This window comes from Seriola aureovittata, chromosome 20 (genome assembly GCF_021018895.1).
Source record: "Seriola aureovittata isolate HTS-2021-v1 ecotype China chromosome 20, ASM2101889v1, whole genome shotgun sequence".
Classification (NCBI taxonomy): domain Eukaryota; kingdom Metazoa; phylum Chordata; class Actinopteri; order Carangiformes; family Carangidae; genus Seriola; species Seriola aureovittata.
Genome location: NC_079383.1, coordinates 23,908,504 through 23,936,174, shown reverse-complemented (window position 1 = coordinate 23,936,174; position 27,671 = coordinate 23,908,504). Strand labels below are relative to the sequence as shown.

Genomic DNA, 27,671 nt, shown 5'->3' with positions numbered 1-27,671 from the left:
TGCAGCAACACATTCAACACATTCCTCTGAACCAGATTTATTCTGCCAGTTAATACTGGTTCAGCTGCACTGAAAAAACTCAGTCAGACACAGAAGAGTTTAACCAGTACTAACTTGAGTCAGACTTAGTCCCATTTAAATTCCAGTTAGAAAAACTGTTAAACACTCAAGTTGAACTCGTGCCTGCAGAGATGAAGTTGTTGCTGTTGTTGCTGCTGATGGAGCAAACTGCAGCTCAGCAGAGAGGTAAGAAACTTCTTTTTCACTTGATTTTTACTGTCTTTTCTGATCTCTACTGTATTCTACTGCTAACACTGAAGAGTTGGAAGTCATGTCAGTAGTTCAGAGTCAGAAATTTGTGTCAGAAATTATTTAAAATACAATCTCCAAAGAGTTTGTTGAGTTCAGATCAAAGATGGAGTCTGAAACTTGCTTTCTCATTGTCTCATTGATTTTTTAACAAATGTTGTTATTTTTTTAACTTGACAACTCTTGAAGTTTTCCACTACAGATATATCAGTAACTCTGATCACTTTTATGCTGAGCTCGGCTCTGTAGCCTGTCAATATATCAATCGATCAATCTGATCAAAATTCACATTGGAACATTTTCAATAATGAAAATGTATCTGAAATAAATGTTTTATTTGTGTGAAAATTGCATCACACAAATATATTTTAACTGAAATATTTATATCTTGTACAGGCACGTTAAATTCTAATTTCATCAGGATATTACATTTGCTTATTTTTGATGTTCTGTTAAGCATGAGCTCTGTTAGCTGTAAGCACTATTAGCTCTTTAGCTGAGAGAAAAAAGCAGTAATGACTTCAAATTATGGGGATTGAGTAATAAGATTTACAATCAAATCGATCAATATCCACTAATGTCTGTTACATGAGGTATTTCCCTTACTTCTGTCTGAAAGGCTCTTTTGTTCTCTAAGGTTTGTATTAAATCCTTCTATAGATGTGACTTCTAGTGAATTCTTATATTTTACACAGGCACAAACATACTGTTATTATCTCTTTATAGTTGTACTGATTCACTCAGACAGGCTTCACTGTTGAGTTTTACTGTGTGTTTCTGAGTGTGGTGATGCAGGACAGAAACAGAAGCTGAATGGTTAAACTTATGTTGAAGTTTATTTTGTAGGTTTTTATCAGAGAGTAACTGACGTGATGTGTTAGCATCTTAAACCTGGAGAAAAATTTAACTTTATAAATGGGTGATCAAAGAATCAGCAGCTGATCAATGTGTGTGATAAACATATTGATGAGTGTCGTCAGACAGACAGATGGTGTGTCCTGCTGGGAAACAGCTAGTGTGTGTGTGTGTGTGTGTTAATTAGTGTTAATAATCACACTCCACCCTCTTCCTCTCTACCACCCTAAAACCTCCCCCACAATGCAACAGTCGCTCCTCACGGTGTGTGTGTGTTGTGGGGGAAGGGTCAGAGGTCAGTTTGAACATCAACATGTTATTACTGTGTGTGTGCTCTCTTTGTTGAGGTTTTTAAACACATCATTTTGATGACGACCAAGGGAACAATATAGTTTGACTTCTTGCTTCCTGACGTCTGATTGGTCTGTCTGAATTACATGATTTGTACATTTGTAATTATTGTGGAGTTAACAACAGGTTTACCTGTCTGTACCAACATCAGCTGTGATGTCACAGCCACACCTACAGGCTTAATCTGCAATTCAGAAAACAAAATTTTAACAATACTAAACCTAATAATATGTAAGTACTATAGGGTAATCAACTAATCAATAAACCAGACTGTTTGAACTGTCAATAATCTTTTTAACCCTGTCAATGAGGTAACAGAACAGAAACAGCTTAGTTAGACTCAACCTCAGATCAAACTTCGTTCATGAGATCAGTCACTGGAATAAATCATCTTCACTTTGATTTCAGAAAAAATCTAGTCGGTGTTTACTCAAAGGAGAAACCAGGTGATTACAGCACAGGTAAACATGAGTGATTACATCTACGACCTCAGTTCTCTGAGTAACATGGTCACATTGGTGTATAGAGCTGTTAAACTGTTTTACATTTGAAAGTGTGTGTCAAACCACCCAGCTGATGTTATCACGCCTCCACAGCTGATCACACACATCACTCATTAACATCTGTGTGTTTCATTGTGTTTGTGTGTTTACATTTGAATCTCTTTACTGATAAGGGGTTCAAATGTAAAACCTTTAGAAGTTTTGAGGTATTTCTTGTGTTTATGCTGATTCTAAAGTGTCAAACTGAAGTAAAGAATTAATGTGAACACAGACAGACGGGGGTCAGTCTGGTTGTTACTGAGACCATAATCTGTTCAAGGTGAAGATGAAGGAACAGACACAACAGTCTGATTTCACTGTTTAAACAACTTTGTTAAGAATGTTTAAAACTCAGTCATGTGAAGTCATCAGTGAGGAAGGACATGATAATCAATCAGTTCGTGATGAAACAGTTTCACCTTTGACCTCTGAACTAAACACCAAAGCTTGTTTGTGTTGACAGGTAGCTTCACTCTGATCATTTAATCTTACTTTGTTTTAATGTTAGTGATTTTATCAGTTTTTTGTGATGTCAGTGGTGTGACTGTTATTCTGCACACTGTATAATACACATGTTCTCCCTTTATATTTCCATCTCCAGTAGTAGAGGACTGCATTGTAAGTTTACTGTAATTTTTTAGTTTTGTTAAATTAAATACATCTACAGTCAGTTTATCTGTAAAAGTCACATGATCATAAATTGCAGTGAAACTTGTTTCCATCAGGGTTTAACAAACAGACAAATGAAAATCACAGCAGGAAAGCAGCAGCTGAGTCAACACTGAGTGTGGATTATCACTTACACAGTGTTTCTTTTTCTTCTGGCTTTAAATGCAACTCTAACACTGAGATGTAAAGCTGTCTTTCATCTTGACCAGAGGGATGATTAAATACATCTGTATTATTTTTGTGTATTTTATTAAAGTATCAGGTTTTTGTGTTTGTGGACTGTCAGGACTTCATACGATTATCGAACCTCCACCTTCTGTACTTAATGTCCGTAATCATATATAAGCATCATGGTCACATTATCACATGGTGTTACAAGACAGCCTCAGGAAATGTAGGAAATGTAACCACAATATTTTTAGATGATGACTCACCTGACTGTTTACCTGCAGAAACACCTGAAGTGTCTGAGTCACAGTCTGAATGTCTGAGTCGCAGGGTGAAAACTGTTGTCTGGTTGTATTTCAGGTCTGTTTCCTGCCATCTTGAACCTGGCCAGTAATGCAGTGATCAGCAGTAATGCCACATGTGGAGAACCAGAACCTGAGGTCTACTGTAAACTCGTCGAACACGTCCCAGGACGAAGAATCAAGAACCCACACTGTCCAAAATGTGACGCCAACTCCATCCTGTCCAAAGGTGCCACACCAAAACCAGAACCACACAGTCCACTTTGAACTGTACAAAAACCAGACCAAGTAAAACAAGGAAACAGTGACATGTCTCCCTGAGCCACGTTCTGCAGAATGAAACAGTTACTAGGAATGAAATAAATATTAATCCCCCTCTACCCCAAGCAGTTTCTGCTGTTTTTTACCACTTATCACATTTTTACTTACTGTGGGCTCATTTTTCACTGAAATATAAAGTCTTGCACTTCAATGGAAACAGCACAACCATGGCTAGAAGTATGTCTTTATAGTGTCATAAAACAACGGAACTTTGGGTTCAGGGGGAGGTGGCAAACACTAATTTACACAATGAAGTATACAACAGGAAGAAGAAGTAGTTCCGGTACAATTATTCAGGTGAAAGACAGCACATGTTCTGGGGTTGTGTAGGGGTGGGGGCGTGGGGTGGATGATCAGTGTGTTTCACTGAGCTCACATTAATACTCACATAATACCAGTCAGCAGCTGCAAAACATAATTATTATTGTGGTGATCTGATTATTAATCACCCTCCATCTGAACCCTGGTTTTACCTTCAGTGAATTCATCATGTCTTATCAATAAAGTACAGAAGTACTGCAATACACTATTGCTACTTCACAGCAGTACATTATCAGTACTTCTGTGAAGTACTACTAGTACTTCTCAGCCGTAACAGTACATCTATGTGTGTGTACCTCAGAACGTCATCCAATCACAAACGCCATTGATGGGACAAATCAGTGGTGGCAGAGTCCAAGTATCAAGAATGGACGACAGTTCCACTGGATCACCATCACACTGGACCTCAAGCAGGTAACACTTCAGGTGTTCAGGTAACACACTAAGACACACACATGCAGACACGTCAACCCTAACCCTATTTTTCTGTTCAGATTTTTCAAGTTGCCTACATCATCATCAAGGCAGCTAACTCTCCACGCCCAGGTGAGACCAGCCTGTCTGTCTACCTGTCTGTCTGTCACAGTGTCATTAACACTAGATTCAAACATATTTATGTCCTACACATACACACTGACAGTCACATCACAGCCTGCCTGTCTGACTGACCTGTCTGTCTCTCAGGTAACTGGATCCTGGAACGCTCTCTGGACGGTGTGACCTTTGACCCCTGGCAATTTTACGCCATCAGTGATTCTGAGTGTTTGACACGTTACAACATCACACCGAGACTGGGACCTCCAACCTACAAAAGCGACACAGAGGTCATCTGTACGTCTTACTACTCCAGACTGAACCCACTGGAGCATGGAGAGGTGAAACTGTCTGCCTGCCTGTCTGCCTGTATACCTGTGTATCTGTCCGTCTGTAAGTCTTACTGCTCCAGACTGAACTGAAACTGAAGTGAAACAAGTTGTCTCTCTCTCTCTCTCTACCTGTCTGTCTCTTAGATCCACACCTCTCTAATCAATGGGCGACCCAGTGCCGATGATTTGACCCCTGACCTCCTGAACTTCACGTCAGCTCGTTACATCAGACTGAGACTTCAGCGAATCAGAACTCTGAACGCCGACCTGATGACGCTGAGCGCCCGTGACCCTCGAGAGATCGACCCCATCGTCACCCGGAGGGTGAGACACGCAAAAACAAAGATAGATAGATAGATAGATAGATAGATAGATAGATAGATAGATAGATAGATAGATAGATTAGATAGATTGATAGATAGATAGATTCATTAAATGTTTTACATCCTTTTTATTTTATGTTTCATCTCGCCATTTTTTTTTTTTTTCTCACTTTCTGACTTTCTTCATTATTCATTTTTATTTTGTTTATTATTGTTTTTTCTCTCAGTATTATTACTCCATCAAAGACATCTCTGTGGGCGGGATGTGTATCTGTTATGGACACGCTCAGAGCTGCCCACTAGACCCTGTTACCAAGGTAACAACACACACCTGTTCTCCTGTACACACATGTATAGTGTTCTGCCAGGTGATGGGATGTTTCTATGGACTTCAACCTGTGTGTGTGTGTGTGTGTGTGTATACAGAAGCTGCAGTGTGTGTGTGAACACAACACCTGTGGAGAAAGCTGTAACAAGTGTTGCACCGGTTACCACCAGCAGCCATGGCAACCAGGAACTGTCTCTGAGGGAAACACATGTGAAAGTAAGACAGTAAAAAAAACACATTTAAAAACAGTCTCTCTCAGCTGCCTCTCTCTCACCTGTCTCTCTCACCTGTCTGTCTCTCAGAATGTAACTGTCACAACAAAGCCATCGACTGTTTCTACAATCAAACCGTCTCTGAGTTCTTTCTGAGTCTGAACTTGCACGGCGTACGGCAAGGGGGAGGAGTTTGTATCGACTGTCAACAAAACACATTTGGCATCAACTGTGAGATGTGCAGAGATGGATTCTACAGACATGCTGAGGTACATCACAGATCTGTAAACCTGGAGGACTGAGTCCATGATAAAGATTAAAGACCTAACTCAGTGTGTGTGTGTGTGTGTGTGTGTGTGTATAGGTCTCTCCATATTCAGACTCTCCCTGTGTCGAGTGTGACTGTGATCTGAGAGGATCGAAGTCTTCAGTCTGCTCCAGAGATGACACAGAGCCAGGTTATTATCATTGTCAATGTGTTTGTGTCTAATACAGCAGCAATAAAGACGAGTTCTCTGACGTGTGTGTGTGTTCAGGTATGTCTGCAGGTCAGTGTGTGTGTCATGAGGGCTTTACTGGTCGACGGTGTGATCGTTGTGCGTTTGGATACAGAGATTTTCCTCAGTGTCTTCGCTGTGAGTGTGACCTTTCAGGCAGCATCAACACCGACCCCTGCAGCCCCTGCACCTGCAAGGTAAACTGTGACATCATCATAGGGGGGCGGGGGCTACCTGCAGTTTCAGTTATTAATAGATTTAACATCGCAGAACAGGACAGACATGAGTATGGTCTTCAGTATGCCGACATCTCACCTATTCCATGACACCTTTCCAGTTACCTGACATCTGACCTGTTCCGTGACATCTGTTGTCTCCTCCGCAGATGAACGTGATGGGAGCTCACTGTGATCTGTGTAAACCAGGTTTTTACAACCTGCAGGAGAAAAATCCACTTGGCTGCACTGACTGCTTTTGTTTTGGTGTGTCTGACGTCTGCGAGAGCTCCACCTGGTCCACAGCTCAGGTAACACACACCTGTATACAGGTAACACACAATCATAAACACACCCGTACACATACACACCTCATGTAACACATCAGTATATCGTATAATTTCTGCTTATGTCTTTTGTTCAGGTGTTTCATACAGATGCTTGGCTCCGCCCCTCTCAGGCTCTCCACACACCCCCTATTATCCATGGCAATGACCTCCCTATTCCCGGCAACATCTCATCTGGCCACACCCATCAACATGTGCTGTCGTGGGCAGCCCCTGCTAGTTTCCTCGGCAACAAGGTCAGCTACCATTTCCATATTTGGACATAATGCCACCAATCAGTGAACAGCAGCGTGACTTCCTGTCTATCTGTTTCTAGCTGCCGTCTTATGGAGGTTACCTGAACTACTCAGTGGTCTATGACGTCCCACTGGACAACAAAGACCATTCTCTCCCCGTGCGCTCTGACATTATCATTGAGGTGACAAAAATTCAGACAAAGTTTCGGATTAAAAATTACAATCACAGTGTCTTTACAAACTACAAAACACAGGCTGAACTGATCCGTTCTGGTCTCATCTCCAGGGTAATGGGAAGGCTCTTCGTCTCTCACCTCTTCTCCTCCTCTTCCTCTCTCCGCTTTCCGAGCGCTTCGTTGCCATGGCAATGGTTCCACAGCAGTTTGTGGACGATCAGACAGGTGTTAAAGTGAACCGCGACGATCTGCTGTCGATCCTCACTGACGTGACATCACTGAGGGTCAGAGTTCACCTGAATGCCTCTGCTGAAGGGCCAATACGGTAAGGAAAAGTAATCCAATTACATCTAACAAGAAGTAATCTGATTACATGTAATAAAATGAGTAAGTGAGTACAGAAGAAACACTTGAAACAACAGGACAAAAGTGTGGAAGAGATTCCCTCTCAGGTACTGAAGACTTTGGACACTGTTGGACTGCCCTGGTGGACTCTTCAGTGTCTCATGCCTGTGCTCTGCAGACTGGACTGGTAGTTCTTAAAGACAACCTGACAGTCCTGAGAGGAAACAGATTGTAGATCTTCAGATTCAGGAGGACTGATGTGGATCTGTCCTGGTCCTGTATCAGTGGACCAGTTGTTTACTCTCTCAGGGATACTGGATGAGTCATGGAAGTCCCCACCTTCACACACACACATACACAACAATCCCCCCGTACTGTTGGAGTCTGGGGTACCAGAGCTGTTACTAGTCCAATATGTTATCAGTGGGTGTTGATCAGGATCTGGATCTGAAGGGGGTCATTATTGTTCTCCGATTAATCTAATGACTCTGTCTGTCCCTCAGACTCAGTTCAGTATCTCTGGATGTTGCTGACTCTGGATCCGCGTCTGGGGTTCAGGCAGTTGCCGTGGAGACATGTGAATGTCCATGGGGCTATAGTGGCACTTCCTGTGAGGTCAGCTGTTCACTTTGTAAAACTTTGTTATTTTACACTTGCTGATACTGTTAGTACCATTAACATTTATTATTGTTTATTCTTATATCATTGATTTTGAGATATATATTTTTTTTGTGTGTGTGTTATTTTTATTCTCAACAGAGCTGCTGTAACAATAAAGTAATGAAGTGTGTTTGTGTGTGTTCATGTGTTGTACTTGTTTGTGTGTTGTAGGCGTGTCTCCCAGGTTTTTATAGAGTGGGAGGAGTCTTGTTTGGAGGAAACTGTATGCAATGTGAGTGTAATGATCACGCCACTGAGTGCGACATCAACGGAGTTTGTTTGGTAAGTTTGAACAAACACAATCAACAAACAATGAAAGTAAACAAAGTGAACCAGAAGGAATCATGATCACTGTTTGGAAACATTAAGAAACAGCTTTCATTTTTTTTTTCAGCGTAATGTAGAGAGCCCAAACTGTCTCTCTCTCTGACCTGTCTCTCTCCAACCTGTCTCTCTCTCTCTGACCTGTATCTCTCTCTTACCTGTGTCTCTCTGACCTGTCTCTCTCTGTCTGTCTCTCAGGGTTGTACCCACAACACCACAGGTCCTCACTGCAATCAGTGTCTCCCTGGTTTCTATGGCGACTCAACTGAGGGGACAGCAGATGACTGTCTGCTGTGTCCGTGTCCTCTGACGGAGCCATCCAACAGGTGTTTCATCAAACTTCATTAATTAACATGTTGACAGTTTGTGAGTATAAATAATTTCAATAGTATTAATACTCTGTGTGTGTGTGTGTGTGTGTGTGTGTGTGTGTGTGTGTCTGCGTGTTTCAGTTTCAGTCCCACCTGTTTGCTGGAGGCACCTGGTCACGTGTCATGTGACCAGTGTCAGGACGGATACACAGGGACCAACTGTGAGAGGTGAGGACCTACGGGCTGATTTAACAATCAATGGACAGGTGGACCTGGTGTAACACCTGTGTCTGTGTCTCCAGGTGTGCCAGTGGTTACTATGGTAACCCACAGGTGGTGGGTGGAGCCTGTGTTCTCTGTGAGTGCAACGACAACGTGGATATCAGCGAGGCGGGACACTGTGATACCGTCACTGGGGAGTGTCTGAGTTGCCTCGGCAACACAGCTGGGAGACACTGTGAGGTCTGTCAGTCTGGTTACTATGGAGACGCCGTGCACACCAAGGACTGCCGGGGTGAGCCACACACACCTGCTGTGACATTCCTGGTGGGAACTGGTTCTTTTGGCCAGGCTCCAGTACAAAGTGGTAGATTAAAGAGTTGAGAGCTGATTGGTCGGTTTGTATCTGAAACACAATGTCATCAGTAAAAACCTTCACTTTTAATAGACGAAACATCCTGAAGTTTAGACTGCACACACACACGCAGACACACACACACTCTCTCTCTCTCTCTTGTGTGTGTAGCAGCAAGAATGTTGATCTTTTCAAATCCAGATTAGATTTGACCTGTGACCTCTTTGTTTCTGCTGTCACATGACTGTGGTCGTGTGTGTGTGAGAGAGAAACCTCATTAAACTGATTAACTGATCAATCACCAGATAGTCAATGAGCAATAACAGATTAACCATGAAGACACTGGAGTCAATAAAGGTCACTAAAGGTTATTAAAGAATTGTGACGGTGACTGATTCACATTCTGTTTAAGCTTTACTTTGATGTTGACATTTATTCATGTAAGGTCCGAGTGATTCCAGTGCTCCACCATATCAGTTTAACACAGGAACACAGACTCATGGGACATGTAGTTGTTTGAATGTGTACTGTGAACACAAGTTCAGAGATGAACTGTGCTGGGGGCGATAGACAGGGACAGACTGAGAGAGGAGAGTGGTGGGCAGAGTCTCCCATCGGACTGATGGTGGGCGGGGTCTCTCTCTTTCTATCTCAGAATGTGGTTGTGATGACAACGGCGCCCTCTCCAGTGTGTGTGATGTCACAACAGGTCAGTGTTCCTGTAGAGAAAACGTGACAGGACGCACCTGTGACCGGTGCCAGGTGAGACACACACAAAGACATACACTGTAACACAGACACAGAAATATATCAAAACAGTGTCATCACCTGGAGCTTTCATCACACCTCATGATCTTCCTCAGTATAGCCCGATGATGCTGATTTTAGAGAGTAAAAAATTCCAATTCCAATAGCAGTCCATCAGCCTATATTCTTATATTTTACATTTACAACAAGTGGATGTCAGGATTATACACCTGTATGTATTTATACTGTATAGATACATACACATATGGTTATGATTAGGTCAGGGTTAAAACTATTTGGGGGGTAGGAACATGGTCAGCTATGATTTAAGTATAATATTATTTATTAACTCTCCAGTATTTCATCTCACCACCTTCATAACAATGTAGCGTAAACTCAACACATGTGTGACGTTTCTCAACTCCGTGTGATGACAGTGGAGTGTAAACAATGGAGAGACAGACAAACTGTAAAATAGTAAAAATAGTTTTCACATTGGCATATATGAGACAATACTGATATATGTGTGATCTCTATTCCCTCAGCAGAGTTGTCCAGTTGTGTGATAATTTTTTTTTTTTTCAGTCAGGGTTCTTCGGGCTGCAGAGTGGGCGGGGCTGTCAGAGCTGCGGCTGCTACCAATCTGGATCTGTTTCTGAGTCATGTGATGACAAGGGCCACTGCCAATGTGTGGAGGGTGTGGGCGGACACAAGTGTGACCGCTGTAGTCGTGGCTACTATGGATTCCATGGCAGTGGCTGCACAGGTAAATTAACAGAAAAAGTAATGTAGTACCACCGATGATTGGTCGACTTTCCCATCTCTAAGTGGCTGTGATGTGCTCCTCTCCCAGCATGCACCTGTGATCACACGGGTGGGAACTGTGACCCTGAGAATGGAGAGTGCATCTGCCCTGCCCACACAGAGGGAGACACCTGCAACAGGTGCAAAGCAGGTTACTGGGGTCACGACCAAACTACAGGCTGCAAGGTACACACACAAACAAACACAAATACACACACATACACACAGAGAGAACTGCTGCGACATCTGTGACACAAACTACTTCCACTCTCCTCAGCCTTGCAGCTGCAGCATGGCAGGAAGCTCCACCCCTCAGTGTGATCTAACCAATGGACAGTGTCGCTGCAGAGATGGGTTCTCTGGCAGGTCATGTGAACTGTGTGCACCTGGTTACCATGATTATCCTACATGCTCAGCGTGTGGCTGTGACATAGCAGGAACAGATGAGAAGTTCTGCAACACGACACTGGGAGTGTGTGACTGTCGAGACACTGGAAAGTGTGTGTGCAAGGTAATGTGTTTTGATTTGTCTCTTTAGTGACCTCTAGTGGCAGCTGAAGGAAACTACACATCAGTAAACTTCTTGACTTCTTTGTAGTACAAAATGTTTTGTTGGATCTCAGTTCTCAGTTGGAACAGTTCATTTCAGGATTCTACTGTATTCTGAGTCTCATATCAGTTCATATCAGCGAACAAACAGTTGTTCTCCTGTGTGTGCGTTTCTGTGTGTGTAATTATATGTGGTTATTCAGGTGGGTGTGACGGGGCAGCATTGTGAGGAGTGTGTCTCTGGTTGGTTCGGTTTGTCAGCTGTGAATCCAGACGGTTGCTCTCAGTGTTTCTGTTCAGGACTGAGCCAAGAATGTGAAGAGCAGGGAGGACTCACAAGAGTACCTGTGAGTACTATGTCAATACTATGTCAATATACACACGCATTTACACATACACACTACATACACACATGAAACAACACACATATGCAACAGAGACTTTTACTATACAGAGTCCCTTTGAGAAGGATTTGTGTTAAGCCTGCATTGATGTAGTATACACACATGATGTATTATACACTGATCAGCCACAACATTAAACCAGTTACAGGTTTTAATGTTGTCGCTGATCGGTGTATATTACACCCACATAAAGCTAATGCAGATAGTCAATACAACATTTTTCGCTAGATGTTTATACCAGATCAATATGTGCAACAATTTATACAGAAATATACAACATAAAATCTCTCTTTCTCTCTCTCTCTCTCTCTCTCTCTCACAGATCATCCTGGCTCACACTCCCGCTCTATTGTCATTGGTTAGTCAGTCTAACCTGCAAGGTGTAGTATCTGGAGTTTACCATCAGGGCGGCGACATGCTGCTCGACACCCGTCAGCTCAACAGCAGCAGGCTGGCCGGCCCACTCTACTGGAGACTGCCCCTCCAGTTCGAAGGCAGCCAGGTACTGTCACCTAAACTCTTGACTTGACACTTGCCTTCATTTTACACTTTAAATGTACAATAGGTTTTGATCAAGTCCTTCCTACTGATTTCTGAGTGATAGAGTATTTTCGTATGGTGTACTTCATTGTGTACTATACTGTAAACTCTGTGTATATGTATGAAACTGTATTATATTGTGCAGATTACTGTGTACTATAGTGTGTCACTTTGTATTAAATTGTGTCACAGTGTAGTACACTGCATGTGGTGTTATGTAGTGTTTTGTTTCTGTCATTGTATACTATACTATGGCTGTCATTGTGTACTGTATTGTGTGTTTTGTGTAGCTCCTGTCATACGGTGGCCTGTTATCTTACATCATCACCTTCTATGCCGAGGATGGTTTGGGGCTGTCCAATCAGGAGGCTCAGGTGCTGATGAGAGGCGGGACTCTGAGGAAGCTTGTTATATACACTGATATGGTCGCCCCTAGCAACGGCATCAGGACTCAGCATGACATCAGGATGACCGAGGTACAGCTTCAAGAAAACCTGTCAAACCAAAGAGAGAGCCATGTTTAAATTGAAAACCTGACAGTAAATTATAATAAAAAATAAAAAATGTGTGTTACAGCATAAATGGAAGTATTTTAACTCAGTGTCTGAGAAGGCGGTGAGTCACGCTGACTTCATGTCCATCCTCAGTAATGTCCAATATATCATCATTAAGGCTTCATATGGGACCAGACTGCAACAGAGCAGGTACTTTTTATATATACACATACAGTATACACACACACACACAGCCTCTGATGGACGATCACTGTGTTAAAGTAAATCAGTTGCTGATGATACTGTTTTCTATATTTCTGACATCAACAGTGACACCAGCAGCTGTGTTCATGTTATTTTCTGTCTGTTTTATTGTGTTAAGAATCTCTAATATTACAATGGAGACGGCGATGGAGGCAGAGTTAGAGGAGGGATCAGAAGTCAGAGGAGGCGTGGCCAGACTGATTGAGTCCTGCGTCTGTCCACCTGGACACACAGGACTGTCATGTCAGGTAATGATTGAGTTTTAACTGGCCACACGACTTCCTATATCACCATGAAAACCACACAAACCACACTAATGAAAGCACTCCAGGGGCTGGTTATAAATGCCTTCACCTGCAGGGAGCAAAGTATCAATCAATAAAATCATTTTAGTGATTATCAGGTCAGGATCAATAAACAGTGTTTCAGCAACAGGTGATTGAGGATGTCAGGAGGATTAGAAGATTGCTGCTGTACAATCAAAATACATCATACTGCTGTTGCAGAGTGGAAAGTACAGTGATAAGTTTTGTATACCTGAATCACTGAAACTTGACACTGAATCATAAATTACATTACATGTTTGTCTCTCTGACCTTTCACTCTCTCCGACCTGTTTCTCTCTCCGATCTGACTGTCTGCAGGAGTGCGCAGAAGGATATTTCCGTCAGCCTCAGTCTGAGTTGTCGCCTCAAAGTCAGAAGTCAATGTTTGTTCGTCCGTGTGTTCGATGTCGCTGCAACAACCACAGTGAAAGCTGTGACACAGAGACTGGAGACTGTCAGGTAACATGCAAAGACATGCTAACACATGCTAACATATGGATATAGGTCAGGTAAACAAATAGCAGAAAATAGTAAAAATCTGTCAGGGTGAGGGTTAAAAGGGTCAAAAGGGCAGTCAGAGTCAACAGAGGGACGTCTCTATTTTATTTATTTATTTTTTTCTTTACAGGATTGTCAGCATCACACCAGTGGGCGGAGCTGTGAGTGGTGTACCCCAGGGTACTATGGGAATGTCAGTGGCTCTATCAGTGACTGTTCACTGTGTGCCTGCCCCCTACAGGACAACAGGTAACACTGCAAACTGATTATTTATTATCTGATTTATCGAATCGACTGATTTTATTTTTATTTTATTGGACTAATTCAAAGTGTGTGTTTACGAGTAGTTTCAGTCCCACCTGTGTCCCGGAAGGAGCATCTGGTGATTTTCGCTGCATCGCCTGTCAGACAGGGTACGAGGGGAGATACTGTGAGAGGTGAGTTATGACATCACCACCATCATGTGTACAGTAGGTGCACCTGACTTTAACTTCATTTTGTCAACTATTTTCTCTTTAATACAATTTTTATTCTAAAAATCTGGCTGAGTGAATCTGCTGAAAGCTGAAACTGTGTTCACTTGTGTTTGTTTATTATTCTACTAGTATTAAACATTAAAACAGTTTGATTACAGTGGCCTCTGGTGGATGTCAGAGGAATTGCTGCTGCTGTAATATCACACCGAATGTACACTTTCATCCTGCAGGTGTTCTGTTGGTTACCATGGTAACCCCTCATTGCCCGACGGGAGGTGTTCACAGTGTAACTGCAGTGAGTGGGGGTCCCACCACCCACTGTGTGACACACTGAATGGACAGTGTGAGTGTAAGGCTGGGGTCAAAGGTCAAACATGTGACCAGTGTGACAAGAGACATGTTCTGCAGGGAGGAGAGTGTGTATGTGAGTAACAGAAACCCACATATACAGACACACACGTGTTCACATGATGAGTGTTATCAGAGGTGATATGTGTGTGTTTGTTTTCACCTCCAGCATGTGACAACGACTGCACCGGCATTCTGCTGGACGACCTGGACAAACTGCAAATTCATTTCATGTCTGTCAACCTGAGCAGCATTGCCATGGCACCTTATCGCCAGCTGGTGCTCCTAGAGAACCAGACCAGAGACATCCTGGTACAAACACAAATACACACAACACTCTGGTATCAGTGTTCCGTATGTGTGTAATGTAACAGTGTGGTAGAATAAGGTAACATGTTACCTGCTGTGTGTTTGTTCAGGTGGAGTCTTCAGAGAACAGCTCTGTCACTTTCCATCTGTCCAAAGTGGAAGACAAGTTAAATCATTTGACCTCTGACCTGAGTGCTTTACTGCAGCAGGTAGGTTCACTGTGGTAAAGGCTCATCACACACATTTTAATTTCTCATGTTCAGCTGCTTCTAAGAAAATACATACAACAGTATCATCTGTAAACAAATTATAATATAAATCAGTGCAGTTTTATGTTCATCAAAGTTTGTTACACCTGCAGGGGATAGTGGGATTGAAGGTGATATTTTTCCTGTCTTCTGATTGGCTAGTTCACAAGTCTGTCTAATGACCTGGAGAAAGTGGACATGTCCGCCAACAACAGCCTTTCCCAGGGTGCAGTGCTGCTGGGGAGTATCCGCAGTATTCAAGACAACATTCAAGGTAAACGACAACAGGAACGTTGACAACAACACAACAATACGATGCTGACTAATGATGACACCACTAACCCATCTTAGAGACATAATGATTAGAAGAAAATGTTTTTTTAACAAACATGTTTGTTTTTATTTAAAATGTAATGACATCTGATTGGTCCAGTGGTGCAGAGGGAGGTGGTGCATCTGAACCAGACCACAGAACAGGAGTTTGAATCAGCCAAGCAGACGCGTATGCTGGAGGGGGTGGAGTTCATGTTGGTAACCATGAGAGGTGTCAATCTAACAGCTGCCAACACTGCAGCCAATCAGGAGCTCAGGTGTGTTTTTAATGACATGTCAGCCCTATACACTCCCATGTGAGTCGCCACTCCTACTTAAAACTGCGATGTCTCAGTCATGTTTCACATTATCTACACAAATGACACATGTACACCATCAACAAAGTTTCCTGATGATCACCATGGAAACATTTCAGCAGGATCAAGTTCAGTTTTAAAGCTGAGGTTTTCTGTTCCAGTGGTACCTGAGTGGAGTTCTGTCTATTATCACTAGTTCTGCCTCACAATGATTCAGGTGTTTCTACACACAGTTTGTTTCTACTTCCACCTTTGGAAGTTTATGATTTACCTTTCAGCTGTTTCAACATGTTTCAGCTTCTTCAGCTCAGTTTTACTTTTCAATCTGTTTTTTCAGCTTTAAACATTCACACTTCATTTTCTTCATCTTCTAGTTTATAGCATAAATGTTTGACTCTCTCTCTCTCTCTCTCTCTCTCTCTCTTTGCAGTCTGTCAGAGTCTCTCATCCACTCACTGCAGGGGGACTTCCTGTCCAGCAGGGTGATGGCTGACAACAGGCTTCACCTCATCTCCAGCTCTTTCACTGCCGCCACAGAAACTCTGCGAAACGCACACACACACCTGAATGACGCTGCACAACGAAACACTGAAACACACACTCTGCTGGACACTACACAAAGTCTGCTGCACCAACACCAGGTAACACATACACCTTCAGAGAAGTAATACACACAAACACTGCAACATTTCAACACACAGATGCTGTTATTTTGTTCTTGTTCTTAGGGTTAATAGAAATAATCCCCTAACCCTAACCCTAAAATAGATTACTTTTGTCTCTCTCTCTCTCTCTCTCTCTCTCTCTCTCTCTCACTAGTCTGTCCATCAGAACCTGAGTGTTGAGTGTCTCTTTGTGGATGGAGTGATGGAGGAGAGTCAGCTGCTGCTGGACGACATCATTAGTCTGACCGAGGAGTTAACAAACAGCACTGCAGTAAGACAAACAGTGATTCTAATTAAATAAATAAGACAATAATAATAATAATAATATACTGATATTCACTGGTCTGTGCAGCAGGTGGAGGTGCTGGGTGGTCAGTTGGATCAGTGGCACCCCCTGTTGAGGAAACAGGTGGACAGTTTGGTTGGTGGACTGAAGATGACAGACGCTCTGGAATACGTTTACCGTGCAGAGAGTCACGCCCACCTGCTGCAGAGCCATGCCCATTCCCTGCACAGGTAACTGTGTGTGTGTGTGTGTGTGTGTCTGTGTGTCTGTGTGTGTGTGTGTGTGTGTGTGTGTGTGTGTGTGTGTGTGTGTGTGTGTGTGTTTGTGTTGAATAAACAGTAACTCAAGCTGTTTTCCCTCTCAGCTCTCTGTCGTCAGTGTGTAACATGTCTCAGAATGGCAGCAGATTGGTTCAGCTCGACAGTGACATCACAGAGCGAGTTGACTCTGCCCAACAGGTGGCCTCGATCGCCCACGTCTCCGCTTCCCTCGCTCACAACTTGGTACTTACGTGTTCAGACTGAAAACACACCTGTGTCACATGATGACTCTATACATACGTTTTTACACACTCGTCTAATTTGTTTCAGACTGTCCAATCAGAGCAACTGCTGTCAGAGGAGGGCGGAGCCAAACTGAACATCAGCTCTGCTGTTTTACAAGAAAGTCAACGAATCAACAAGACAGCTGAAGGTGTGTTTACCTGAGGCCTGTATGAAGTTGTTATAAGATGATAAACAAACATCATCACATGTTAAGAACAAAGTGAAAAATTCATCAATAATCATAAATATTAAACTCATGTTCTTCAGAGCTGCAGTGATGTGAAGTGTAAAAACTTCATCACTGTCAGGATCCTGTCAAATAAAGAATCTGCTCAGGTCAGATGAAGCTACAATCATTTTTATGGAGATGCTCTATTTTAAAACCATCCACCAATCTATACAAATATTTACTGATCTTTATTATAGATCACTTTATTGTAAACTCTTTTGTCCCTGTCAGGATCCTGTAGGAATTATGAATTATGTTTTTCCAATTATTTGGTTGGTCCTTTTTAAAATGCACACTGTCCTGCTGCTTCTGGTGTAAATATTGTACATAGATGTTTTATTCTTATTCTTATTTAACGCTGTTTTTTATTTTTATTTTATACATTATATTTGTTTTCAGTATCTGGCTCTACACATCTGTTATCCCCAGTCTGCTCTAACTGGATCAAAAGAGTCTATCTATCTATAGTTAACCTCCTTTGGAGTAGCAAAGGTTACCATGGTGATGGAAACCAGCTTTGTGATACCAGTAAACTTGAGTCAAGCCCAAAGACAGCTGATAACCAACCAATCTCCTGTCTGACTGATGACCCACTTCCTGTTGTGTTCAGTGTCAAAATGAAAAGAAAAGAGAAACAGAATTATGAATAAACTCAGACGTGTATGAAGCATGAAGAGAGGGAAACATCAGGTCTGTGGAGCGATGATGAGGTCGTCAATGTCAGAACACAACAGGTGGAGTAAAGGTTGTAAACTAGTAGTTACAGCTGTGAAAACATTCGATCTCCACCATGTTCTCCACATGTTTGTCCAAATATTCTCCATCATATTCTCCATCATCTGAGCTCTGACTGGATCTGTTAATGACTTCATCATCTTCTTCTTCTGTGGTTTAATGGCAGCCACTGGAGAATCAGCTGTTTACCTCCTGAGGAGGAAACAAGACTCAGGTTTTGCATCACCATTTTTTCTGAATGTTAAGACATGACTGTCTTTCTTCCAGATCTGCATCTGAATGTCTCTATGGTAACCAGCAGACTGGGATTGGTCAAAGAGAGCATCCGTAACTCGAGCTTCCTCCTCCATCAGCCAATCAAAGAGCTGCAGAGCCTCTCTAACGGTGAGATGTTTCAGGATCGGATCAGATATACTGATGATGATGATGGTGTACTGATGTATTGATGATCTGATGTATTGATGATCTCATTTATTGATGATCTGATCTATTGACCGATGTATCGATGGGTGTTTTTCCATCAGGTTCGTCTTTGTTATTAAAGCAGGCTCAGCTTCAAGCTGCAGCAGTGCACTCTGGCCTGCAGGCGGCACTGCTGCAACTGCAGAGACTCAGAGATCAGCTGCAGGATTCTTCTTCTGAGGTGGAAAACACCAACACCACAGTGAGGGAGACTAACCAGCTGGTGACTCACACACACGCTGCAGGTCTGTCAGCAACGTTTATTCAGATAGAATCAATTTGATTAAACAAGAGACTAAAAATGTTTTCTGTGTGCTCAGCCAATGAGGCGCAGCGTAAGCTTGAGGAGGCGGAGCATCGTACAGAGCGTCTGATGGAGCGCATAAAGCCGCTGAGCATGCTGGGAGAAACACTGAGCAGGAACCTGTCTGACATCAGAGAGCTGATTGATCAGGCCCGAAGACAGGCCGCATCGGTACATACACACTGAAACACACACAGACTTTTTCAGACCCATAAACCTGTCCAAACATCTGTCCAAACAGGAATTAAGTAAGATCCAAAACAGCAACAGGATTTTACATTAAGGGCAGACACTGTATGTTTGAATGATGATGATGATGATGATGATGATGATGATGATGATGATGGTGATGATGATGATGATGATGATGATGATGAGAATGTCATCAGATAAAGGTGGCAGTGCAGGCGGACAGAAACTGTGTTCGATCGTACAGACCACAGATTCAGTCCAGTAACTTCAACACTCTGAGTCTGATCCTGAAGACGACCAGTCCAGACAATCTGCTGTTCTACCTGGGCAGCAACTCCACGGTAAACACACACACACACACACACACACACACACACACACACACACACACACACACACACATACACATACACACACACATACACATACACACACACATACACATACACATACATACACACACACACACACACACACACACACACACACATACACACACACACACACACACACACACACACACACACACACATACACACATACACACACTTTATAACACATACTTACACGTAATGAACAGATGTAGAAACAGAAAAAGGTATGACTGTTATAGTTGATTGGACTAGGTGTTTCATCAGTCCTGAATTCTCTGTGAGGGTTTTGGGGTTTTGGGTTCAGGTCTGAGGTTTGGAGTTCCACAGTGTAAATGAAAAGTGTGTGAATGTCTGTGTGCTCAGGTGGACTACCTGGCCGTAGAGATGTATGCTGGGAAGGTGTCTCTGGTCTGGGATGTGGGTTCAGGCAGCACCAGACTTGACTTTCCTGGACTGGACATCACCAACAACAGGTGGACCAGAATCAATGCGACACGGTAATTATACACCAACACACTAATCACATGATATAAACTGGTCACATGACTGAAGAAGCAGCGGGAGATAAGAGTTGTAGGAATGACATCACAATGTTACAACAAGCAGAACTGGAGTTACTGTCAGTTACTGTTAGTTAGGATTAGTTAGCGTCAGTTATTGTCAGTTAGCGTAAGTTTAGGGCTGTCCCAAACGATTATTCTTTAAACGATTAATCTAGCGATTATTTTTTCAATTATTCGATTAATCTAACCATTTTTAAATTTTTTTTATTAACCTAACAGTAATTTTATTGTAATTATTTTCCAGTTAGTCATTTAATATAACAATTAGCCCCGTCCAGCACACACATACACTGCACCAGGGTGTTTCCTCTTTATGTGCTCGTGCATGACTGTCGTGCTAGAGTGATATGCCAGATGCACTTTGCAGAGTCTGCAAACTACCGCACTGTTGGTGTCAAGATTAAAGTATTCCAAAACTCTGGAGGACCGTGTACGAGCCTTTTTTGCCGCGTGTTGCTCCACGCGCTCCGTCGTGCTGCTGGTAGAAGCCGCCGTGTTGTTCAAATAGATTACACAGACGCAAATCATATTCTTTTTTTTCTTTTTTTTACACAGACGCAAATCATTCACGTAGTCAATGACTTCAATTACGTCACTGCGTTGTCCCAGCCCTTGCGCTGCGCTTGTATCCGGGTAAACCAAAGACGATGGATATAAACGGTCCCATTAGAAAGTTTTGTTCTATGAACATTTACCCTGTGTGGTTTACACGACGCGTCGACACTAAAATTCCACGTCGAATAATTTTTATAATCGATAACATCGATTACGTCGGATAATCGTCCCAGCCCTACGTAAGTTACTGTCAGTTATTGTTAGTTACTGTCAGTTACTGTTAGTTACTGTCAGTTAGGGTTAGTTAGGGTCAGTTATTGTCAGTTACTGTCAGTTAGTGTCAGTTATTGTTAGTTACTGTCAGTTACTCTCCGTTAAGATTACTTAGCGTTAGTTATTGTCAGTTATTGTTAGTTACCGTCAGTAACTGTCAGTTAGGATTAGTTAGCGTCAGTTATTGTCAGTTACTGTCAGTTAGGGTTAGTTACTGTCTGTTTCTGTCAATCAGGATTTGTTTTACTTACTGTGACCTCACAGACTTATGTCATCGTAGCTCATCATCTTATGTGACGATGTCATGATGTCGGCAGGTTTGGGGCCCACGTCTCTCTGTCAGTCCATCAGCTGGAGTCAGAGTTGGCTCCATTGCCCACGGTCAGGGCTATATCACCAGGGTCATCCCGAGTTTTAGACATCAACAAAAACACAGTGATCCACATTGGAGGAATGGGAGCTCACACTCAGGTAACATACATCATACATTAGGTAAACAGGTATGGACAGGTGTGCAGGTGGGAGTTGACATGTACAGATGATGACTCTGTGTGTCCTGTCAGAGGTTTGCGGTGCTTAGGTCCTCCACCTTTCAGGGCTGTCTGGGTGAAGCTTCGCTCAATGAGAGAAACATCGGACTGTGGAACTATGACAGCAGAGAGGGAGAGTGTGGAGGCTGCTTCAGCAGGTATAAACACAGGTGTATCACCACACACAGGTGTGACTACAGATTGAAGACAATGACTGACCCCACTCACAGACTATTCCACTATGGTCTTGTAGTTCAGCCCTAACTTCTCTGTCTCTGGCTGTCTGTCTCTCCACCTGTCTGTCTCTCAGTCCACAGGCAGAGGAGACTTCGTTCCACTTTGATGGATCTGGATTCTCATTAGTCCAGAAGTCTCTGCGTGCAACCTCGACCTCCATCGTCCTGCTGTTTAAAACTCTGTCACCGGGTGGATTACTGCTTTATCTGGCCTCCAACAACACTGTACGACACACACACACACACACACAGTTTTTGTTGAAGCTCTTATTGTGAAAGGAAACTTAGACATTACCTCTGTCCTCTGTCCTGCAGAGAGACTTCCTGTCAATGGAGCTGGTAGAGGGGCATGTCCGGCTGACCTTTGACCTTGGTTCAGGTGCTCTGATCCTGACCTCCAACAGGAAGTACAACACCGGGGTGTGGTACAAGATCACCCTGCAGAGAAACAAACGCAAAGGTACCACTGCCACAAATGTACGGGGTGGGGGTTGGAGTGTATGATGTGCTTTAAATACGACCATCATGTCAGGTACATGTATAACACAGCAGACCAATCATTGATTGAGGTGGCTGTGCAATCACAGTGTAAGACACGACTCTTCCTGTTTCTGACTGTGCTGGTTACCTGGTGTGTGCAGGTTACTTGTCCATCATGGCTGCTGACCAATCATCAGAGAAGGAGGTGCTGGAGGCAGAGTCTCCTGGGATGGCCTCTGACCTGAACCGCTCTGACCTCGACCCCATCTACATTGGAGGACTTCCTGCCTCAAGACCAATCAGGTGAGTCTGTGCGCCATCATGATGGATGTCTCTGTTTCCATCGTACTGTTTAGAGGATGGAGAAATGAGGAGGCATTTTACTTTAAGCTGCTGTGCTGACAGGACTTATTAGTCGGACAGTACACCATATGGCCTGTGCAACTCCAAGGCAAACAGAGCTCTGATCCAGCTGTGATCCAGCTGCAATCAGAAACTGATGTGGCTACAGATCACGGGTTAGGGTTAGAACTCTGTGATGCCACCAGGTGAGGGTGAATGGTGGTCAAGGGATGGGTGTGTTTTAACTCACTATCTGTTTGTGTGGTTGCTAGGCGACAGGTGGTGTCCAGGTCATACATCGGCTGTATAAAGAATGTGGAGATTGCTCGGTCCAACTTCGACCTGCTGAGGGACGCATACGGAGTCAGGAAGGGTTGCGTCCTGGAGGTACGACACACTGATGTATAAATACTGAACATGTATGATTCAGGTTACACAGTGACACACATCCTTAATTTTTATCATCAAACAAGACTTCACAGTCATCTTAAGATCAACTTATTACCCAAAACATTATCCAGGAAGATTTATGGACACAGACACATCGAGCCGCATCCCACCTGAAGAATTTCAATGTCAGCTGCAGTCTGAGCATTGTAGCTGGGGGGTGCTATAGCATGAAACAAGAGAAAGCTGACTCTGTCACAAGTCAGGTACAGCAACATGAAGCCTGGATGCCGACAACCAGGCAGACACAATAATCAAAAATCATTATTCCTCACTGATCACACTGATGGATGATCTCTCAGGCAGTGCGGAGTGTGTCAGTGCTGGCTGAAGGCTTCGTTCAGATCACTCCTCCAGCGTTCAGTCAGGAGGCAGAGATTCTCCTCTCCTTCTCCTCCAACAACCAATCAGGAGTCCTGCTGGCAACCTTCAGTGACGACCGCTCACTCAGACAGGTGAGGTCAAATGACATACCTGTACGCTAGGTGTTCAGTATGTGTGTATACATTTTCATATGTCATGTCATATTGATGTGTTACTGTAACCTGTGTTACTCTGTGTGTGTGTGTGTGTGTGTGTGTGTGTGTGTGTGTATGTAGCACTTCCTGTCTGTTCACCTGGTCTCAGGTGCGTTGGAGGCAGTGCTTGGTGAGGTAGGTGGAGCTACTCAGAGGGTGATGGTGATGAAACCTGACAGAGGATCCTTCAGTGACGGAGAAAAACATTCTGTGATTATCACCATCAACAGGAAGTATGTGTTACCATGGAAATGAACACCTGTCCCACTCGTCTTACATGACTGACATGTATCACCTGACTGACCTATCTCATGTCTCTCAGGTCTCTGTCCCTGCAGGTTGACGAGGATCACCTGAAATCTGTACCTCTGTTGCCGGGCGGATTTCCTCATTCGTCTCCAGCCTCCTTCTTCATTGGCGGGTTGCCCTCAGGGGGGGAGTTGCGTCTACCAATCAGATTACAGCATTTATCCAGGCGGTTCAGAGGCTGCATCCAACACCTGGTGGTGGGTGGAGCGTAAGTCTCACACACACACACACACACACACACACACACACACAGCGTTCTGTCTCCCTGATTGGTGAACTGTTTTGATTGGTGGCTCTCTGCAGACTTGTCGACCTATCAGGAGCTGTGAGGTATGAGGGGGTCGAGCTTGACAGCTGCCTGTTGGAGGAAAGGGTTGGGGGGGCAGTGCTTCCTGATGACCAAGATGTAGAACCAACTCCTGACCCTGCCAACCTGCCCATAGCCCCACCAACACAACTCAGCGCCCTCACACCTGGAGTACTAACGGTAATCAATACATTTATTACTCATTATTGATAAAGGTCAATATCAATATTTCCATTTTTGATAACAATGACCAATTTGTATATTATTGATTATTAATTAATGTTATGAGTCATTATAGTTGATTATTGATCATTCATAATGGTAATTATTATGACAATTATTGATTTTTGATCATTAGAAATAAAATCTATATATATACTATACTATAAATCATCATTTAGTTTATTAACAATTACTGATAATTGGTTATTGATTACTGATAATGGTAAACTGAACTAAATCGATCATCAAATGATGTTTAATATTGGTCAGCATATTTTGAATTTTGTTTTATTGATTATTACTGATTATTGTTTATTGACTGATGATTTGTTAACTGATTGGTTGTTTATTATTGGTCACTGATTATTAGTTATTTATCTGTGTGTGATGCAGTGTGTGTCGGAGTCAGAGCCAAGTTTCCTGCCATCAGCTGTTCAGTTTGGTTCATCCAAACACAGTCACATGACCTTCATCATCAACCCTAATACTGTCAGGAAGAGGTGAGTCATGGTAACATTGGGGCGGAATTCTGGTCAGTCGTTCTCTGTGTAAAATGAGACTAAACCGTGTTGTTTCTGTGTGTGTTGTGTCTGTCTCTGTTGTGTCTGTTCTATCTGTGTCTGTTGTGCCTCTCTGTTGTGTCTGTCTCTGTTGTGTGTGTCTCTGTTATGTCGTTGTGTTGTGTTGTACTCGTCCTCAGTGTTTCAGTGAAGATGTTGATTCGAAGCCGGGCTCTGGACGGGTTGATCCTCCTCCTCTCTGACTCCAAACACATGGACTTCATCGTCCTCAGACTGATGGGTGGGAGACTGTCGATGTCAGCTGACATGGGGAAAGGCCCTGCCTCCATCACCTCATCTGTAATCATCAGTGATGGAGAATGGCACACTGTGAGTTCATACAGGTTAACACACACTATGAAGACCGCTGCAATCAGCTGTTACAAACAAACCAAAAACATCCATCCTCACGAAAGAATGTTAAATCTCTGACATCATTACCATAACTGATGCACCTCCATGTCTATATAAGGATTGCTGTTCTGCTCTGTTTGTGGACACCTTTTATTGACAGGTAAAAACAAGAATTTCATACTTTTCATAAGAAATCATCAGAGAGAAACAAACAGAGTCGTGGTAAAGGAACAAGCTGTGTGACATCATGTCATACGGTGACATCACAAATCTGTTTGACATGAAGTTAGATGCTAAATAAGTTGTAAAAAACTAAATGGAGAGGTGGTTCAGTCCATGATGTAACATGGACGAAGGTTTACATCACATAACAGGTGATGATGTCACACTGTCAGGTAATGTTCACCTGGACAGAAATAGCTGATGTTTGTTTATGCTGTTGTTGATTCAGGAACATGTTTAAACTCACTTACTTCCTGTCTCTCCCAGGTGAGTGCTGAGGTCAGCCGGCGGGTGGTGTCCGTCATGGTCGACACTTCCAGTCCGGACTCTGTGACAGTTAAAGGAAACCAGCTGGACGTGGACAACAGACTTTACCTGGGCGGTCTGCCACACACACACTCCACCAGGAGAATCAATGTACGACATGTTAACCATGATGTTCTCAAACACTTGAGTATCGTTTCAAACATGTCACCTGATGTCCTGATGCTGTCTGTCAGCCCAGTCCTGCGGAGGTGAACCAGGTGTTTCTGACAGTGAACACCTGAGTTCCGACTCAGTGACCAGGACAGAAATGTATTGTTGTTATGGATCTGACCTGCTTTACCTGTCCGTCCCTCAGGTGAGCAGCAGTTTTCCAGGTTGTGTTCGCTCTGTCAGTCTGAACGGAGCCATGTTGGATCTGACCAAGCCGGCCTCGCAGCATGATGTCACTTCCTGTTTCATCAAAGACCAGACCGGAAGCTACTTTAACGGCAGTGGCTACGCTGTCCTCAGTGAGTCTGCCACAAAGTAAATACATCTGCTTTCCATAGTGTCTGATCTGACCCTTAACGTGTGTGTGTGTGTGTGTGTGTGTGTGTGTGTGTGTGTGTGTGTGTGTGTGTAGTGCATGATGGGTATAAAGTCGGCTCAGATGTGTCAGTGACTCTAGAGTTTCGAACGAGCCAATCAGAGGGAGTGTTTCTGGGAATCAGCAGTGCAAAGGTCGACGCCATCGGAATTGAGATGATCAATGGCCAGGTGAGCACAGACTTACCTGTATGTGTGTGTGTGTGTGTTTATCTACAGACAGGTTAAGGGTGATCAGAAAACTCCCTGCTAATCATTAAGCCCTGCCCCTGAAACAAGCAAAAAAGTAAAAAAATCAAATGTCCCAGATGAGTCACTGGTGTTCAAGTAAAGTCAGAATGTATCAGTGATGGTCTAAACGAAGAGCCTGAACTAATGATGTAGACACCTACTCAGGTAAATCCCTCCAATGTTTCTGTGGTAACATATCAGTAAGTATCAATAACTAATAATTAACATCATATAATGTGAGTTTAATGATTGACCTGATGTCATCTATATGTTTTATGAATAAATAAAAACATGACTCACCTATTTTTCCTCAGGTGGTGTTTCACGTGAACAACGGGGCGGGGCGAGTGTCGGTGCGTTCAGTTGGTCAGGTGTTGTGTGATGGACAGTGGCACCACCTGCTGGCCAGAAAAACCAAACACACCCTGAGTCTGAGTGTGGACGGGCGGAGTTACACCACCCCCAATCCATACCCACAATCCACCTCTGCTGAGACCAACAACCCTGTTTACCTTGGAGGTTATCCAGGTGAGACAAAAATACAAACATGACTGATGCATATCTGTCTACTTGTCCCTCTCTGACCTGTCTCTCTCTCTGATCTGTCTCTCTCTGACTTGTCTGTCTCTCTTACAGATGGAGTTAAACAGAACTGCCTGTCGATCAGCTCCAGGTTTAGAGGTTGTCTGAGGAACCTGAAGCTCATTAAGTCTCACCTGAGTGACGCTCTCGACCTGAGCTCTGCCCACATCCTGTTAGGTGTCACACCTAACTCGTGTCCTGTTGCCTTGCAACACCCAACCTGGCTGTGATTGGTGCAGTCTGGACAGATGAACTGATTCTAATATTGATAATTGATCGTGGTGTCTGTTAGTAGCCGATTGTGACTTTGATCCACATGAATCATTAAAGATTATCTGGAAATGAAGTTATGAATTTGTTCATTCACTAAGTTCCAAACATAAGAAACTTCAGATTCACTCAGAAAAC

At 43.2% G+C, this 27,671-nt stretch overlaps 1 protein-coding gene across 1 annotated transcript; it reads left to right on the top strand.

Moving 5' to 3' along the window:
- On the top strand, positions 1 to 27,609 carry lama1 (laminin, alpha 1). The gene is made up of 64 exons (XM_056363680.1): positions 1 to 246; positions 3,255 to 3,425; positions 4,140 to 4,252; positions 4,333 to 4,384; positions 4,523 to 4,713; positions 4,849 to 5,028; positions 5,255 to 5,344; positions 5,454 to 5,571; positions 5,658 to 5,836; positions 5,932 to 6,025; positions 6,104 to 6,261; positions 6,450 to 6,590; positions 6,704 to 6,862; positions 6,943 to 7,044; positions 7,149 to 7,363; positions 7,887 to 7,998; positions 8,215 to 8,325; positions 8,566 to 8,693; positions 8,820 to 8,906; positions 8,981 to 9,192; positions 9,908 to 10,014; positions 10,585 to 10,765; positions 10,853 to 10,989; positions 11,081 to 11,314; positions 11,556 to 11,699; positions 12,079 to 12,258; positions 12,587 to 12,772; positions 12,873 to 13,000; positions 13,173 to 13,302; positions 13,699 to 13,839; positions 14,009 to 14,127; positions 14,226 to 14,315; positions 14,585 to 14,778; positions 14,872 to 15,014; positions 15,122 to 15,220; positions 15,422 to 15,533; positions 15,693 to 15,849; positions 16,319 to 16,529; positions 16,708 to 16,824; positions 16,906 to 17,069; positions 17,204 to 17,342; positions 17,430 to 17,532; positions 18,616 to 18,732; positions 18,873 to 19,055; positions 19,131 to 19,285; positions 19,504 to 19,647; positions 20,044 to 20,177; positions 21,389 to 21,542; positions 21,635 to 21,759; positions 21,912 to 22,062; positions 22,153 to 22,297; positions 22,479 to 22,620; positions 22,932 to 23,046; positions 23,409 to 23,561; positions 23,706 to 23,857; positions 23,947 to 24,141; positions 24,237 to 24,420; positions 24,856 to 24,962; positions 25,163 to 25,352; positions 25,866 to 26,015; positions 26,221 to 26,374; positions 26,488 to 26,621; positions 26,996 to 27,209; positions 27,318 to 27,609. The coding sequence occupies exons 1-64, from the start codon at positions 192 to 194 to the stop codon at positions 27,491 to 27,493; spliced, it is 9,258 nt and encodes a 3,085-aa protein (XP_056219655.1). The 5' UTR covers positions 1 to 191; the 3' UTR covers positions 27,494 to 27,609.
- The last annotated feature ends 62 nt before the right edge of the window (positions 27,610 to 27,671 follow it).

Excerpts from the sequence above, each read along its gene's own strand:
- lama1 (XM_056363680.1), top strand. The coding sequence starts at position 192 with ATGAAGTTGTTGCTGTTGTTGCTGCTGATGGAGCAAACTGCAGCTCAG. Across the intron at positions 7,999-8,214 it reads ATAGTGGCACTTCCTGTGAG|GCGTGTCTCCCAGGTTTTTA; the intron begins GTCAGCTGTTCA and ends TGTGTGTTGTAG. Across the intron at positions 10,015-10,584 it reads GCACCTGTGACCGGTGCCAG|TCAGGGTTCTTCGGGCTGCA; the intron begins GTGAGACACACA and ends TTTTTTTTTCAG.